Source organism: Podarcis raffonei, chromosome 6, assembly GCF_027172205.1.
Source record: "Podarcis raffonei isolate rPodRaf1 chromosome 6, rPodRaf1.pri, whole genome shotgun sequence".
In the NCBI taxonomy this organism is placed as follows: domain Eukaryota; kingdom Metazoa; phylum Chordata; class Lepidosauria; order Squamata; family Lacertidae; genus Podarcis; species Podarcis raffonei.
In genome coordinates, this window is record NC_070607.1 from 24822928 (window position 1) to 24839751 (window position 16824).

General features: G+C 43.1%; 1 protein-coding gene across 3 annotated transcripts; it reads left to right on the top strand.

Moving 5' to 3' along the window:
• Positions 1-733: 733 nt before the first annotated feature.
• On the top strand, positions 734-16016 carry RWDD3 (RWD domain containing 3). 3 transcript variants are annotated; one of them, XM_053391704.1, is made up of 4 exons: positions 734-892; positions 12821-13308; positions 15361-15458; positions 15562-16016. In XM_053391704.1, the coding sequence occupies exons 1-4, from the start codon at positions 808-810 to the stop codon at positions 15674-15676; spliced, it is 786 nt and encodes a 261-aa protein (XP_053247679.1). In that variant the 5' UTR covers positions 734-807; the 3' UTR covers positions 15677-16016. The 3 variants fall into 3 exon arrangements, with proteins under 3 accessions (XP_053247679.1, XP_053247678.1, XP_053247680.1); XM_053391703.1 differs by having other exon boundaries at positions 744-892; positions 15343-15458; XM_053391705.1 differs by lacking the exon at positions 734-892 and adding an exon at positions 2496-3538 and having other exon boundaries at positions 15343-15458.
• Positions 16017-16824: the final 808 nt, after the last annotated feature.

The following is a 16824-nucleotide window of genomic DNA, read 5'->3' on the forward strand; positions in this document are numbered from 1 at the left end:
CAAGGCACCTCACATGATGTTACTACTTGGGTTGGGTTGCCCTGTCTATTTTTGCCATGGATTGCTTTTTTTTTATAGTTGCCACCTTTTATCCAGCCTTTTGTCAAAGGAGCTCAAACAGCTCTTTTCACAACAACCTTGTGAGGTAGCTTAGGCTGATACAAGATGACCGGGCCCAAACACCACACCATTTGAACTCTGTGATGGAGGTGGGGGCAGGATTCGGACTCGGGTCTCACCCTGTTTTATGTGCAGTGCTCTAACCACTATGCCATGTTTAGGACTGATCTACTTTTAGCATTTCTTGGAATTGTTCAAGATTACTTATCTGTGAATTAAAGATTGCCTATTCAACAGAATTCAGTGCCGACAGCAGGCCAGGAAGGTTTCAGATACCTGAGAAGAATGACAAAGTACCATATAACCATAATTTTCCAATCTGCGCACTTTCAGTTTATGTTGTTTCCCATGCACAAGTTTTGTTTAAAAGTCCTTTGTTAAAAATAATAATTCTGAAAGCAATCAAACTTCACACTTTAGGAATGCGGAGCCTCTGGCTGTTCTTATTGTTAAATTTACAGTGCTTTGTCCCGAAGGAACGGGCTTCTTTTCATCACAAAGTACACAACCTTAGTTATTGAGACAATCAGAGGTAACCAGGAATCAGCTGTCAGCGGCAGAAACCGCATCCTTTGCCTTTGCCTTAATGAGCGAAGGAGGCGGAGCGCCCCCTTGTGGACACGGGACTCCTTTTCAAGTCCGTCCCCGTTTTCAATCCGGGCGGAAGGGGCGGTGCGTCTCTCTGCCATGTCGGACTTGGCTTTAGAGGAGCTCTCTGCGATTGCCGCGATTTACTGCGGGGAAAATGAATGCGAAGTGCTGGAGGTGTCAGGTGACTGTTTCTCAATCCTAGCACCGCTGGCTTAGTGACCCATAACCGGGAGTTTTTGCTGAGAACCTCCTAATCACGACAGATGGGAGCAGCTTTTAGCACACCTGCTTTCAACAACAACAACACGGGGAGGGAAAAAGACCCGTTTGAAAAGCAGGGGTTCCCATAAAAATGAGGAGGGGGGAATTCTGTGCGGCTCCTGGAGGGCAGAGAAGAAGCTATGAAGGCCACAAAAGCAGCAAGCGGTAGATGAATTTCAGCTTTATCAGCCCATCAAAATCAGAATTACTTTTGATTCTCATTAGCGAAGATGAACTTCCCCCTTTCAGCAACCCCCTACTTTCCCCTCCCCTTTGAAATTGTTGCGCAGTTTTAATAATAATAATAATAATAATAATAATAATAATAATAGGAATGCTTAATCTGTTGTCCAGGTGCCTGCTTCATCAGTTTTTATCCCTACTCTTTCCCTTAAAGAATATCCTTAAGCAAATGCAAAGCGCCATTGTCTGGTTGCTGATTTTTCCTGCTGTTTTGTACGCAGCCATGGATAAAGGGGGAACGGGTTGCATTTGAGAAGGGTGTGAGCATAATTCAGAGAAAACCCAGTCGGAAGCCCTGGAGAGCAGCTGCCTGACAGTGTAGACAGTACCAAGCTTAATGGATCCATTGGTGGTACTTAGTATATTGTAGCTTCCTATGTTCCAACAAGCGGGAGACGCAGGCTAGCTTGAGACTTTCTGGCCCATGGTCATCCTGTGAGTTTCATGGCTGAGTTGGGGTTTGAGCCCTAATCTCCCAGGTCCAAATTCGATAAGTCAAGCTACTGCATTACGGGGCCTAAGTTCTTGAGTGCATGGTGGTTTTTAATGGCATAAATAAGCACCAATGCAAAAAATAAATAAATCCAGGAGTAGATACACTAGGTAACTCTTGTTCCTGCTTGCTTACGGTTCTTTTTTTAAAGAAAGAATAAAACCAGTGGTTTGATTTCAGCTAGGGCACCTGAGACATTCACGGCCTAGGACCCTCGTACCTACGGGACCGCCTGTCCCGGTATGCCCCACGGAGGACCTTAAGGTCCATAAATAACAACACCCTAGTGGTCCCGGGCCCTAAGGAAGTTAGATTGGCTTCAACCAGAGCCAGGGCCTTTTCAACACTGGCTCCGGCCTGGTGGAACGCTCTGCCTCATGAGACCAGGGCCCTGCAGGATACGATTTCTTTCTGCAGGGCCTGTAAGACAGAGTTCCTTCTGGCCTTTGGCTTGGAGCCAATTTGATTCCCCCCCCCTTCTTTTTCCTTTCTCCTCTTGTGATGAGGCTGCATTTTAATGTTTCAACATTATAATGTTGTATTTTAATCTTGTTTTTAAGTTGTATTCATTCAACTTGTTTTTATTATTGCTTGTTAGCTGCCCTGAGCCCGGCCTTGGCTGGGAAGGGTGGGGTATAAATAAAAATGATTTTTATTACAAGAACTTTTTTTCCCTGATTCACTGCCACTTTCCTGAATAGGCCCACAAACAAGATGTAGTGCGAAACAGAGGTTCAAAAACTTGTTGTTTGTTGTGTGTGTTATGTGTGTGCAGGCGCTGCCCTTTTTCTTCAAGTTATGCAGTGTTTCTAAAAACATTTTAAGCAACGTGCTGAGACATTCCCTTGCCTTTCTCTCCCTCCATATAAGTTCCTATTTCTTCCCAGAGATACCCCTTTAAATAACAGACAGCAGCTGCAGAGGAGCAGCAAGTGGTCTGACTGCTCACGTAGGCAACATTCATGGTCCCAGAACTCCAGTTTTCAGAGCCAAGCGGATGTTGCCTTCCTGTGTGTTTTATTGACAGAGAGTGGCTTGATGGCGATATATTTTGGCTTAGATGTGTGCAGTGAGATGTAAGCTGATGCCCACATCCAAAATAAAATACCCGTGAGACTTCTCTTGCATTCCTTTATCTGTACTTTCTTGTACAAAAGGGCGATTGTCCGGGATCAGTCAGGTGTTCAGGAAAGATCAAGCGCTTTCTGAGTGAGCCCATTAAAAAATGGCCCTGAGCAGCTAACTAACTTGAGCTGTGTACACACCATACATTTAAAACACCTCCCCCCAAAATCCTGAGAGCTGTAGTTCCCAGCACCTTTAAACTACAACTCCCAGGATTGTTGTTGTTGTTTTTGCCAGGAGGCGGGGAATGTGCTTTATATGTATGGTGGATACACAGCTCTATTGATGATATTTGAGAGTCTCTTCCCTCTCTGTCATCTTTTCCCTGCTCTCCATCAACTGATACCTTCTTCCTTTTATGTCAAGCGGGAGAAGGAAATCCCAATTTCCTACTGGATATGTTTTCTCTCAGGCGTTTTTTGAATCTTAGCATGGGGGGGGGGAAATAAAATGATGTAAGTTTTATTTATTTTATTTTTCTCCTCCCAGCTCAAATGTCTGTAAACATGCAAAGTGTTCCCATTCTGTTCCCATCTCTCTTGTAAGCATTGCCCTTGTACCCTGCTTTTCTGTCAACACCTGCTGGCAAGCTGAACCAAACGTTCTCCGCTGCTGCCAGTCGCCTCCGAAGACCCCAAGGCTGCTTTGCACGAGTTTACTGTCGGACTGCTAAACATCACCAATGCACATTAAATATGCATCTGAGTATGTTCCAAAAACAGTTCAGCTGTTTCCCCCACTGCGGTGTGCTACAAATGTGTGGCAATTTCTCTGTTAAAACTCAGCGTCCCCTGCCCGCCCCCCGCAGCACTGTAGCTTTTCAAACAGCGTTCCAGGGGACGTTGAGTTCTTCTGAAACCGAAGAGGCATTTTTGAATGAGATCAGTAATGGTAGGCAGACTTTTCCTTTAAAAAAGAGCTGGCCCATCTTTGCCACCTCTGTCTCCAGTGTGCAGCCATAGTGTGGTGGGTGCATTCTTTCCTGGTCTGTGCTTTGCATGAACTGACCTTAGAAACCTCTGCAACAGACAGAGTGTTCCTTGGGAGAAAAGCGCATGTGAAGGAAGGGATCCCCGGAGATCGAAAATTTGAAAACCATTGCTCTCAGATACTTAGCCAGATTGGATGATCATGCCTCAAACGGCCATTGGATCAATCCATACAGAACACTTTCACCCCTCCCTTCACTCAAACTGTGGTTAAGCCAGGAATCTCCTGATTAACCATAGTTTCCCATTACATCCAGTTTGAGAAACTATGGTTAACTAGAGACTTCCTGGTTTGTTTACTTACACCAAGAAGTGGCTGCACATACCCTCTAAAGAACTTGTTCATATTTTGACTTAATAAGCCACTGTATCACCGTCTGAATTTGGCCCATTGTGACAGTTTATTTTTCCTTGCTTCTGCATTACATGCATACCTAAAAGTTACCCTAAATAATTAATCCCAGACTCTCTTATAATTAATGGTAGCAAATCCAGCTTGGCTTCTTTCCCCCCCCTTGTCAGATTTTTGATATAAAAAAGTTACACATCTTTACTGTTTCTAACTTTTGACATAGCAGAGAGTCTAATGGGTGTCAATTTTCTGTCACAATTTTTTATATATATCATATATATATATATATATATATATATATATATATATATATATAACAAATTGTGATGAGTAAATGAATGACACTAGCCAGAATTTGCTTGACTTGCTAAAGGGAATAGAAGAAACTGGAGATTTGTGTTCTGTTTTCCAAGAGTAAGTTCTCCAGGTTTAAAGAGAGGATGGGGAGCTGCCTTTGTCTGGTGGGCTAGATTCTTATCTCTCCTTATCTCCTTCTCTCTCCTTGTCAGCCATTTTGACAGGTGATCTGGGCCACAGTGTAGCCATCTCTGCTCAAAGAACAGGAGAAGCTTGCTGTCTTTCTCAAAACGATTGTCATAGGCTGCAAACAAATGCACATTTGATTTATTAACACATTAATCAGCGAAGGTTTTGTTAATCAGGTGTCAAACCCTACCTTTGGTCTGGTTAGAATATATATTTTAAAAACTCTATAAATAACTGTCAAAAGAGGATTCTAAAAATTAGATGATGCTTTGGGAATGCAGGCAAGACATTTTATTTCCAGCACCAAGCTGGAGATCTTATGTGCCTCCCAGTCCTGCAAAATGTTCCAGTATGAGATATGTATCAGTTTTGCAAAACATAACTAGTTTTGCTGCTGTGGATCCCAGGAGTGTCTTTGTAGCATCCAAATTAGATTGAATAATTTATGAAAATGCTTGCTGTTAAAATACAAATCGGCTGTAATGTTGCTTACCCATGTTTAGGGTTGGAAAAAATCCCATACGCCTGATCACCAAGGCACTAGGCCTGGGCGATATATCAATATATCTCCCACCGGTATGAGGAGCGGACTGCGATGTCGGCTTCACTCAGCAGTATATCACTGGTGAAACCACCATCGCTCCTGAGTCCCTCTGCTAGTGACTTTCTATAGTGAGTGCTGCATGAGCATCTAATAATTGTTTGCTAACAGGCATATCTTTCTATCTAGGTTTTCTCTGACGCTTAAGATTGGACCCTGCTATTGCTCGATTGTTGCTTTTATCTCCATTTTGTATTTTGCACGCTGCCTAGATGTTTCAAATATATTCAGCAGTTTGGAAATGCTAATCAACTGATAACAAATTATGCCCGTTATTAGAGATGTGGTTGCGTTAAAATCAAGGGGCGTGAATGGGTCAGAGTAGAGATTTCTTGAGGTTTGGTGGGTATGGGGTGTTCTCCCTCCACTCGGTCTGAGTTTTCTGAAGCTTAGGAGTGACCCGCTCAACATGCACCAGGCGTTTTATTGAAAATGATGTGTGAATGAATTTAAATCAGCTAATTAACAAAGGTCTGCTTTACTTTTTCTTGTCTGGCCTCAAAGATTAGTGTTGCCGATAGACCGACATAATTTACTTGTTAATCCACTCTCTCGTCCTCCTGTACAGTTTGCTCAGCTATCTTGCCATAAAACATATATTTGTTCATCAAAATTTGGATTTCTGCAGGTAACGCTCAGAAATGCACAATGAGTGGGTGACACAGAAAGCCAGCAAAAAGAAAAAAAAGGAGGGGTAGAGAGGGAGCCCTTTCTAGCTGACACCAAACACAGAAAACAATTTGAAGTATGCCAGCACTAAATTTACTGATGATAAGCATGCAGCTGGGGGAAATGAGTGAGAATGTGCTGGGTTTCCAACTTATTAGCACAATAAATGTCAACAGAATGGTAATTTACTGCTCTCTATTTCAGATAGCACCTCTTGTGAAAGAGTCAGGCAAATAGAAGGTGCTATTACGGGAAGGTAGGGAGACTTCTTGTAATCCGCCAACTTCAGCTGCCAGCGGCCCTTCTGAGTCAGGGCTGTTATCATGTTCAGCCTGATATGTCAGTATTATTTTGAAATGTGCAAGAAAAATAACCCCAAAGCAAACTCGAGGCACAAAGGTGGCCGGCTGGTTTTGCATTGCAGGCCGGGGTACACGAGGCAGGACAAGGAAGACAATAAGATAAAGGACATTGGTTTTGGGTTAAAATAGGCCTCCACTTTATTGATTGCAGGTGTAAGTAGGCTTTGGCGAAGGCATTGGGTATGTATCTCCTTCCTTTTTTTTAATTTGCATTTTATTTATTTGTTAACATTCTTATATTACATCAGTAAATGTTGTCATATTACATTACAGGACTTACTATAATTTCTAACATGTGTACGAAAATTATATACAAATTTTATATACCTAGAAAGAAAATGAAACAAAAAAAGAAGAAGAAAGAACAAAGAGAAAAAACAAAAACAAAGTCATCTCCACCTAATGGATTAATTGGCCGGGTCGACCCTGGATTTTGGCGTACATTGAATCAGTCCTACCATGAGTGTCATATTGGAAGGGTGCTGTAGTCTATCAGCCCCTGTGTGGGCTCACGGACAGAGACACCCCCTCGCGGACCCCTTTAGCGGGGTACCCAAAAGGCTAAGAATCCAGCCCAACGCCTTATCCGCCATCAAGTTATGATGATTGCTGGCAAAAACCTCCCAACTGGCCCAATTTGTCTGCAGGAAAAAATATCCCTCCCTGGCTTCCAATACAGCAACTCTACAATTCTGTGCTTCAGTGAGTATTCCATGTGGACTGACCTGAAATCTGGACAGGACCAAATCTGATGCTCAGGGCGAAGGATCAAGTGCCAAACCCAAATGGATGGCTCGGGCGTGGCCTCTTTATATAAGAAATAGGTGGACCTTACCTGGAACCTGGGTCAGTCAGGTCCGCCGCTGCTGCCATGCCTTCCCCCAGCCAACTTGAAAATGGTCTGTTCAAATGGGGGGTGCCCTGTCAGTTTGCATTTCTTAGTACAGAAAGTATTGATCTGATGTGTGGAGATCTTTCCTATTCTACTTAGTTCAAGAGTGTTCTGGAAGGTTTCTTCCTACGTGAAAGAAACAGGCAGAAGGTTTCGGATGTTTGGGTTATTCCTTCTGGGAAGCTGAGTACAGCTGGTTTAAACTGGTTCTGTTATCCTTTCTGTCAAGGTCATGCTGACTATAATAGTCAGGCCAGGAGGAGCCTAGGTTTCACACTTTGTCTTTCTGTCACTTTGTTCTGGTGTGGTGTTCTGTTCTGTATGCTATAGTGTTAAGGTTCAGTCTTATTATAAGTTATAAGTAAGTTTAAGTTAAGTCTGCTGCAACTAGATTGCTTATGGACTGTGCCTATCCTGAATGTATTGGATTTGTGACCATTATGCTCATTTGCCTTCAGTAGCGGTAAAGCTCTGCTGGGTGAAGTACAATTGCCTCTGGTCTATTTTTTGGGAACTCTGCAATGTGTTTAAGTTTCTTCCTCCGCACATGATGTGCCCAGCACTCTGTGCGGCCGTGGGGTGAGGCGCTGACATCTCCCAGTGGCTGCATGGGGTGGGAAAATGGCATCAGCAAGCGAAATGGGAGACTAGGGTTGCAGTTTGATATGCTGTAGGCCAGGGTTGGGAAATCTCTTGACAGCAGTCCAGATCATGAGACCTTGAGGCCTCATGATTTAGACAATGGTAGTCTCTCCAAGATCAAACCGATCCATTCTTAAGGAAATCAGCCCTGAGTGCTCACTCGAAGGGCAGATCCTGAAGCTGAGGCTCCAATACTTTGGTCACCTCATGAGAAGAGAAGACTCCCTTGAAAAGACCCTGGTGCTGGGAAAGATGGAGGGCGCAAGGAGAAAGGGACGACAGAGGACGAGATGGTTGGACAGTGTTCTCAAAGCTACCAGCATGAGTTTGACCAAACTGCGGGAGGCGGTGGAAGACAGGAGTGCCTGGCGTGCTCTGGTCCATGGGCTTACGATGAATTGGACATGACTAAACAACAACAACAAAAGTCTCTCCAAGCTGTTTCCCCTTCCTGATGCTGCTCTGTGGTTGGCTATTCTGTATTTGCCTGTCAGTCAGGGCCTCTGTGTCCCTCTTGTTTCCTTGAAAGTGCCCATGGAAGACAGGAGCAATGTCTTCCTCTTAGGGCAACGCACTCTACTGAGAAGGAGACTCCATTTCTCGGCATGCTGTTCATAGTGCTCAGGGTTGTCTGAACCATTTCAGCTCATGTCACTCACTAAACCGTCTTCGTCTGTTGTTTGGCAGAGGGCACTGAAGCTTGCGAAGCCGTGTCAGCCGTGAGGAAGGGGCGGGAGGCAGGAATCAGACATAGCTCCATTGCCCATCCCATGAAGCCGAGGTAGATCTTGGGAGGTAGGGAAGAGACAAGCCACTTCAAAAGAACTCATCTGAAACTTGGGACTGCTTCGCTGCGTCTTTCAGATCTGTTTCTCCCAACCCCTTCAGAATGAATCAAGTTGACATTTTAGCAACTTTTTGAAGGAATGGGGTGAAGTGGTTGGAACACATCAAAGAAACGATGTAGTGAAGATCTGAAAAAAGAGCACCTTTCATCTTACACCCTAACTTTTTTCTGTTTTAGTAGAAGTGGATGAGATCCTTGTCCCCTCTTAATTTAGCAAAAGTGCCGCTATTGTTTCACGCTGGCTGCATTGCTGCTGGAAAACAGCACAGTACAAAAAAACCACGTGCCGTTCTACTCCTTTTTCCCATTGCCTTTGATTCAGGCGATTAGTCTGATGACAATAATGAAACTCAGCATTTTTATAGCACGTTCCGAGTGTTCAAAGCCTTTCGTGTTGCAGTAATTCTTTCAGCAGCTCTCTAGAAAATAGGGCTGTAATGGCAGCGTTGCCAGTTTAGTGGCTATGGCTGAGGGAAGATTTCAACCGGGAGCTTCCTGGCTCACAGATTTAGTCATACAGTACCATATACACTTAAAATAGAAGAAAAAATTATGGTAGTTTGAAGAACCGCTTGCAGGTCGGTCGTTTCTGTTGGCTTGGAAGTTACGTATTTTCAAGCAAGTTTTGTGCATAACTAGGGTTTCAGTGGATAGTCTGGGATCTTGTGGTCTGGGATCTCTCTGACTTTATTCTGTACTGCCAAAATGCCTGTTATGACAAATGTGGAACGTGTAAAGCAAAGGTTCATAAATTGCAGGGGTCTCCTATAAAGGGTACTATGAACTCTAAAGACATAACTTAGCTGGGATAGCTCAGTCAGTAGAGCATGAGACTTTGAATCTCAGAGTCATGGGTTCAAGCCCCCTGTTAGGCAAAAGATTCTTGCGTTGCAGGGGGTTTGACTAGATGACCCTCGTGGTCCCTTCCAACTCTATGATTCTCTAAGAAGAACTGTGCTAGACCATATCCAGAGTCCATCTAGGCCAGTCAGATGGTTAAGAAAGGTCCACAAATAAGTCATGAAGTCAACAGTGCTTCCTTGTAGTATATTTGTACCCATAGCAACTGGTATTCAATTAGGGGTACCCTGTCTCTCAACAGTATTATTCATTTATTTTATTTTATTTTTTAAAAATATGCTGCTCTACTTCCCAGTTGGGAAACCAGAGTGATGCACAATATAATGAAAACCACCAATGCAAAATAATTTACACCATCATTATCATTATTACCATTTTTTTAACCCCTCACAATCTTCTAATAGCCATTGAAAGACAAATTCGTGGGGCTAGGCTTAAAGCCATTCACATTTGATAGTAGCCAGTTCCACAAGCTGATTATGGGTGTTTGTGAAGAAATTTGTTCTGGCTTGAACCTCTTGGCAGTTAGTCAGTTTCATTTGATGACCCCCAAGTGGTCTCTGTCTCTGTCTCTCACACACACTCTCTCTCTGGATATTAGAAACTTTATCTTTGTTTATGTTCGCCAGCATCCAGGCCGGTTGGCAGGTGTTGGCTCTGCTTTTGCAAAGGCAAAAATTCAATTCCAAACCCCCACACCAAACGACTGGCGTCTGAGGGAGAAAACTGGGGACACCCCCGAAGGGGGGGAAAAACCTCACCATCTTGAAGCAGGTGACTAGTTAGGGGATACGTTTTATTTCACTCCTGTCCCAAATCCACAGCTCATAAACAGTCAGCCAGTGTTTGCCATTTGCCTACCCTTGGTTCTGTTTCAATGGCTGGAAACTGGCTCTTACATAAATATAATATCAGATAATTCTCCATCAAACCAAACCTTACAATCTTCTAAGTGAGAGTCATCTTAATTGATTTTTCATTGTTTCCTGAAAATCTGACTTCCTGTAATGTCTGAACACTAGCTGTAAGTTTTTCTTCTTCTGTGGGACTGGGTTTTATCTTGCCAAAGACTTGTGAACTTTCCCCCTTTCTGAAGCATTAACAAGAATTGTGCAGCATTTGACAACGTTTAAAGCAAAAATTAAACGTTAAGCATGCACTTCAAATTGCCCTCTTACCATTCTTTTTTTGTTTTGTAGAAAGCAGCTTCAGGCAACTGTGATCTAGATATAGGGGGATTAATACCCCCAACATAGGAAGTTGGGGATATTAATCCTTCTTTCTTTGCACTGTTTTCTCTTGAAAAATCGTCCTGCCCTATCTGTGTCTGAGGGTCTATTTGCTGTAAATAGTTTGACACTTAAGCAACATGACTTTCCTCGCATGAGAAAAAAAAATCAAAGTCTTACTAGTTCACCCTCAAAGAGTCCTGGTTGATCTTAACTAATAGTTCTTGATTAGATGGAATCCATATTTGTATTCCCAAGACTTATATTGAATTTCACTAACACTTAAGCAGGCCCTTCCACATTGCTTTCCATTCAAGATCTATCGCTATGAATTCAGGTCCTGGATTAAATTCTTACAGGTGTGTTAAAGCATTAATCTCTTCTTTAATCCCTAAACTAAAATGCTTAGGGTAACAATTGGCTTTATGACTTCCCCGTTAGGCACAAAGGACAGAGAAGTACCAAAGGCAGAACTCAGGAACCTTAGTAAGCGTAATATCATTTAGACACTCTATTTTTCCTTTCCTTTCTTAAAGTTGTTTTGAGCACTCTCCAGTTGACTTGAAAATGATAGGCTTGGCCTGATTACTGATTTTCCTTCGCCTCTTTTGGGAAGTAGCCTATCCAGTTTATATAATTCACATAACAACATGCCACAATACTTTGCCATTTATATATTGGTTTTTGAATGTCCAAAATGCTTCACTTAATGTTTTATTTACATAACTTATAACTTGTACCTTCAGCATATTTCAGGTTGGGAAACCATGCTAAGAAATATTTGCTACATTTATATATCATCTTTTCCTGCAAGGAGCTGAAGGCGATACTCATGGTTCTCCCTTCCCCATTTTAGAGACTGTGATTGGCCCAAGGTCACTCAGTGAACTTCATAGCCAAGTGGGGGTTTGAACCCTGATCTCCCAGGTTACACCACCCAACAAATTCATGGTGGATGCAATATTTTAGTTTCTCAAAAACAGCTCAGTGTGTAATCTTATACTTGTTTTGTTGTTTTTGTTTTAACTATCTATTTGTGCCTTAACTTGTATTTTTATCCTGTGAACCCTAAGTTCTTATGATGAAGGGTGGTATTGTCAGTCTAATAAATAAAATAAGTAATGGAAACGAAGAAGTAAATCCTATTGATTTAATATGGATTACTCCCCGGTAAGTAGATACTGGATTACAATCTTAGTATTTTAGCCACTGCATCAAGGGTGGTAAACCTCAGGCCCAGGATCTAAATGTGGCCCTCCAGGCCATTTTACCTAGCCCTCAGGCTTCAACCCAAATCCTTCTCTCTCAGGCTACACCGCTAACTGGCCCTGATATTTCCCCTGGTGATATTTCCTGGTTGGACTATGTTCATGAACTGGGATTATTCGAGTGGTGTCTGACCACATCTACTTTAGCTGTACAAAGTTGCCCACAAATGAATGTGACCCTCAGGCAGAAGCAGGTTATCCACCTCTGCACTGCATGGTACACTTCACATTTGATGTGTGGATTTTGTACTTTGTGGCGCTGTGGGTTAAACCACAGAGCCTAGGACTTGCAGATCAGAAGGTCAGCGGTTTGATCCCCACAATGGGGTGAGCTCCCGTTGCTCGGTCCCTGTTCCTGCCAACCTAGCAGTTCGAAAGCACGTCAAAGTGCAAGTAGATAAATAGGTACCGCTCCGGCGGGAAGGTAAACTGCGTTTCTGTGCACTGCTCTGGTTCGCCAGAAGCAGCTTAGTCATGCTGGCCACATGACCCGGAAGCTGTACGCCAGCTCCCTTGGCCAATAAAGCGAGATGAGCGCCGCAACCCCAGAGTCGGTCACGACTGGACCTAATGGTCAGGGGTCCCTTTACCCTTATCCCTCCGCAGTGCAAAAATAATCTTACACCAGACATTTTATAGTTATATGAAATATTAATAGATCATTCAGGTTCCCCCTGCCCCCGAGAGTGAGTAAAGGTTTTTTCTGAGGGTAAAAACAAACCAACAAACAACTGTTGCAAATATGTTAATTGACTCTCAGTTGATCATTGCTTTTGGCTGCTTTTTCAGAGACGGAAGGAATCTCGTTTAGGATTCAGATCAGCGCAAAAGGACCTTTGGGCACAGATATATTGTTGAAGCTGTTGTTTCATTTGCCGATTGGTTACCCATCAAGCCTGCCGAATATCTCTGTTAGCTCTGAGCAGCTTACAAGGACGCAGTGTGCGGCCGTGAAAAGGAGATTACTCGAGGAAGCAAAGAGGCATTTTTCACAGCCCATGGTACACGAGTTGATTCTCTGGATACAGCAGAATCTTAAGCATGCTGTCGAGCAAGCTGAAACTTCAGTCTGCAGCGGGGAAAGTACTCTATCAACAGACGGACCTGAGGAGGATGGTGTCTGGATTGCCCTTCTGCGTTTAGATCATATGAGAGCAAAGGGAAAATATGTCAAAACAGTAGAAAAGTGGTGTGCAGATCTAAAGTTGACTGGAAGACTGATGTTCATGGGCAAGATGATTCTGATTCTTCTTCAAGGAGACAGAAGGAGCATTAAGGTGCAGACATTGCTCTGATTTGCCGGTTCGGTTGCTGATAGCTCAGAGAACTATGTCAGTTCAAATAAATTCAGGTGTTTTTTTGTATGTTTGTTAGGCGTTTTGTGAAACTGGCTGTTTTATTAACAGCAATGTCTTTTTAAAGTTTAAGCTCTGTGTCACGTCCGCCACCCTTTGTATTTAGAGCAGGGTTTCCCGAACTTTTGTCTTCCGCTGTTTCTGGATTACATCTCCCATCATCCATAGCTAGCAGGACCAGTTGTCAGGGATAATGGGAATTGTAGTCCATAACCATCTGGAAACCCAAGTTTGGGGAATCCTGATTTATAACAAGATTTAGCATTGGGTTAAGAGGGTCTGGTCAGCCGCTAACTTCAACAGGGAGCTTATTTCTGAATTGAAGAAGAGCCAGCAATATTAGCCCCACGCACTGATCCCCCCCCCCCCGGGCAAAGGGATCTTTTAATCCTCATTTCTCCAGAGGAAACAGCAACACTGGGTTAGCCAAGAGCTGTATCTCGGCTGGCATTTGCCTGCATTTTCCTCACACATGGAAGAAATCGGCTGAAGTCCATGTTGGGAAAACTTTGTTCCGAACTTCTTTGGCAATTTGCACAGGAACTTTGCTTGGGAGGAAAAAAGCTGGTTTTCAGACAGGAAGCTGGTGGGAGTCTGAGGCCTACTGTGGCCTATCCCTATTCTAGGAACAGATGGAACCAAATGCTAGCCAAACAGACTTCTGGTAAATAGTGACCATTGCACTTCCACATCCCTTAGAGACTAATGCATGTGATTATGGCTGCACTAGGGAGAATATGGTGTTCTGTCTTCCTGCAACAAGTTTCTTCGTAGCGTAGCAGAATTGTGGTGGAAGCCTGTTTTCTAAGCTAGATTACATAATTTGGATCAGGATAAGCCAACTGCAAACCTAGACATAACTAGGATTTTTTTTTAAAAAAGGGATAAGTACATGTAACATAACCATAGAGGTAGGAAGGTCGAATGACCCTGTAGACTACTCATAAATGTTTGCTCTTTCAAAATGTAACTTCCTATATGTCTTATTCATTTGGGGATTTCTATACCACCATTTAGGGACATGGGTGGCGCTGTGGGTTAAACCACAGAGCCTAGGACTTGCCGATCAGAAGGTTGGCAGTTCAAATCCCCGCGACGGGGTGAGCTCCCGTTGCTTGGTCCCTGCTCCTGCCAACCTAGCAGTTTGAAAGCATGTCAAAGTGCAAGTAGATTAATAGGTACCTCTCTGGCGGGAAGGTAAAATGGTGTTTCCGTGCGCTGCTCTGGTTCGCCAGAAGCGGCTTAGTCATGCTGGCCACATGACCCGGAAGCTGTACACCGGCTCCCTCGGCCAGTAAAGCGAGATGAGCGCCGCAACCCCAGAGTCGGTCACAAGTGGACCTAACGGTCAGGGGTCCCTTTACCTTTACCTTTATACCACCATTTACCAAATGGTCACAGGTTGGTTTGTAAGTTATGAAGATCGTAAGTGCAGAATGTGAAACATTAAAACAGCAAACTAAAATAATAGCAACAATGGGTTGTTATCCAAAGTAATTACATCCCTGATGGTTTTAAGAAGTTTGTGGGTAGCTCTAGTTAAGAACACTGGAAGACTTGGTGCATCAAGTAATAATAATAATAATAATAATAATAATAGGCCAACACAACTGAAGCATGTCACCAGCGTTCCCTCATGTATCCCATCATGGTGTTTAGTGTCACTGGCTTTTGCCGTAATAAAACTTGGAAACTTGGGTATCCCATCATGGGTGTATATTTTCCATGCTTTACAAGGAAACACAAGTGTAACACTGGTCTTGCAACTTCAGACTTCATCTGGTCTTTCACTTTCAGTCTTAAGAACCTTGAGATTTTGACCAGGGCAATGCTAAGGACGGGCCTCCTTCCCCTTTTTATTTTTCAGCAATAAAGTTTAATCAACAGGTTCTTACAGTTGACGTTTCATGTTCTGATGTTGTGTGGGGTTTTTTTTTTTGTGTGTGTGTGATTTAGGAATATCTTCTTCTTCAGAAAACCAGCAAGGTGGATGTGGATTCGAGCGGAAAGAAGTGTAAAGAGAAAATGATTAGCGTTCTTTCAGAAACAAAAGCTCAGGCAGCACACAGAAGGTATAATTTAGCACTGTTTCGGCTAGAAAAGCAGCTTTGAATTGATAATTACATTCTGACACGGAAGCAGGCATATTCATGAAGTCTTTCTTGTACAACATAGGTTTCAGGCATTTGAAGTCAAAGAGTACTCAACGCTGGGTGAGCTGCAAAATGAATTCAAGGCTGCGGGCCTGGCAGAACTGTTCAGCGAGTTTGTGCTGGCTCGCTTGAAGTAATTCTGAAGCAGGCACATGTGGCTGAGACTAAAACTGTCATTGAACGTATCAAATGGATGCCGAGAGAAGGTAAAATGAAAGGTTTTGGTGGAGGACAGCTCTGAAGTGTCTCTTGCAAAATGTCAGGAAAAAACTGTCTCCTTGCTAAGTTCTCCTCACGCTCAGAACAGGTGATGTTTTTGATTGTGACAACTCTTTGCTGGAACACTTTGCGTATTAATGATATTTAAGAACCATAGGTCAGATGGGAAGCATGGGCGGCACAGAAATCACCCTATTCTTTGGGATCAGGGTAGATTGTTCCTCCTTTCTCTTATAATTAAATGATCTTTTAGAATAATTTGTTTCCAGTGTGAGATTTTTTGGGTATGTTTATGTTACTTGGAAAGCTGTACAAGAACCACCCCCCTTTCTTTCCACCATATTTTAAATGAACTTTGTTGGGAATAAAGAAAAATGGCAATTGTTTATACCTCATCTCTAGCCTGCTTTTCTGCTCTAGGAGTTCCCAAAGCAGCTTAGGCTGCAGCCCTGTGCACAAACTCCTGGAAATAAGTCCGACTGAACTCAACAGAATGATTTTTCTGAATAGACATGTGTAGGATGGCACTGTTAATTTGTGAATAAGATGTTACATATCTAAGACAGCAGCCGTTTTAAGTTTTATTTGCTCTTGTTTAGATTTGGGGAAATGAGGGAAAATAACTTCGCAGAGATGACTTCTTGGACGAACCCTTTCACGCTCATGTTTTCATCTACCACCATTCTAATTTTGATATATTTTTTTTTAAAAAAGCCTGTATTTCCCCAACAACTTACTAGCTCAGAGGTGGGGAACCTGTAGCCCTCTGAATGTTGTTGGACTCCAACTCCCATGAGCCCTCTGAGCAGCAGACAGGGATGCTGGGAGTTGTAGTCTTGCATTCTCTGGAGGGCCATTTTATAGCTAGTCAGATCCTTATAGATGACTGTAACATTCCTATGTCAGATGTACCACCGCCTCCAACAACATCTGGAAGGCTACAAATTGACTTCCTTTCTCTAGAAACCTGCATCTGGCTGTGGGGAGCCCTTAACAAATTGGGGTGCATCTCTCCCCCACCCTCTGCTTTCGTGATACAAAATGGTGCTCAAACACATACAGAAGG

What these genes read in the sequence shown, in the direction of transcription:
- RWDD3 (XM_053391703.1), top strand. Translation starts at nt 808, where the DNA reads ATGTCGGACTTGGCTTTAGAGGAGCTCTCTGCGATTGCCGCGATTTAC. An exon ending in CGAAGTGCTGGAGGTGTCAG is followed by an intron (nt 893 to 12,820) that starts GTGACTGTTTCT and finishes CTGCTTTTTCAG; the next exon opens with AGACGGAAGGAATCTCGTTT. An exon ending in GCTCAGGCAGCACACAGAAG is followed by an intron (nt 15,459 to 15,561) that starts GTATAATTTAGC and finishes TGTACAACATAG; the next exon opens with GTTTCAGGCATTTGAAGTCA.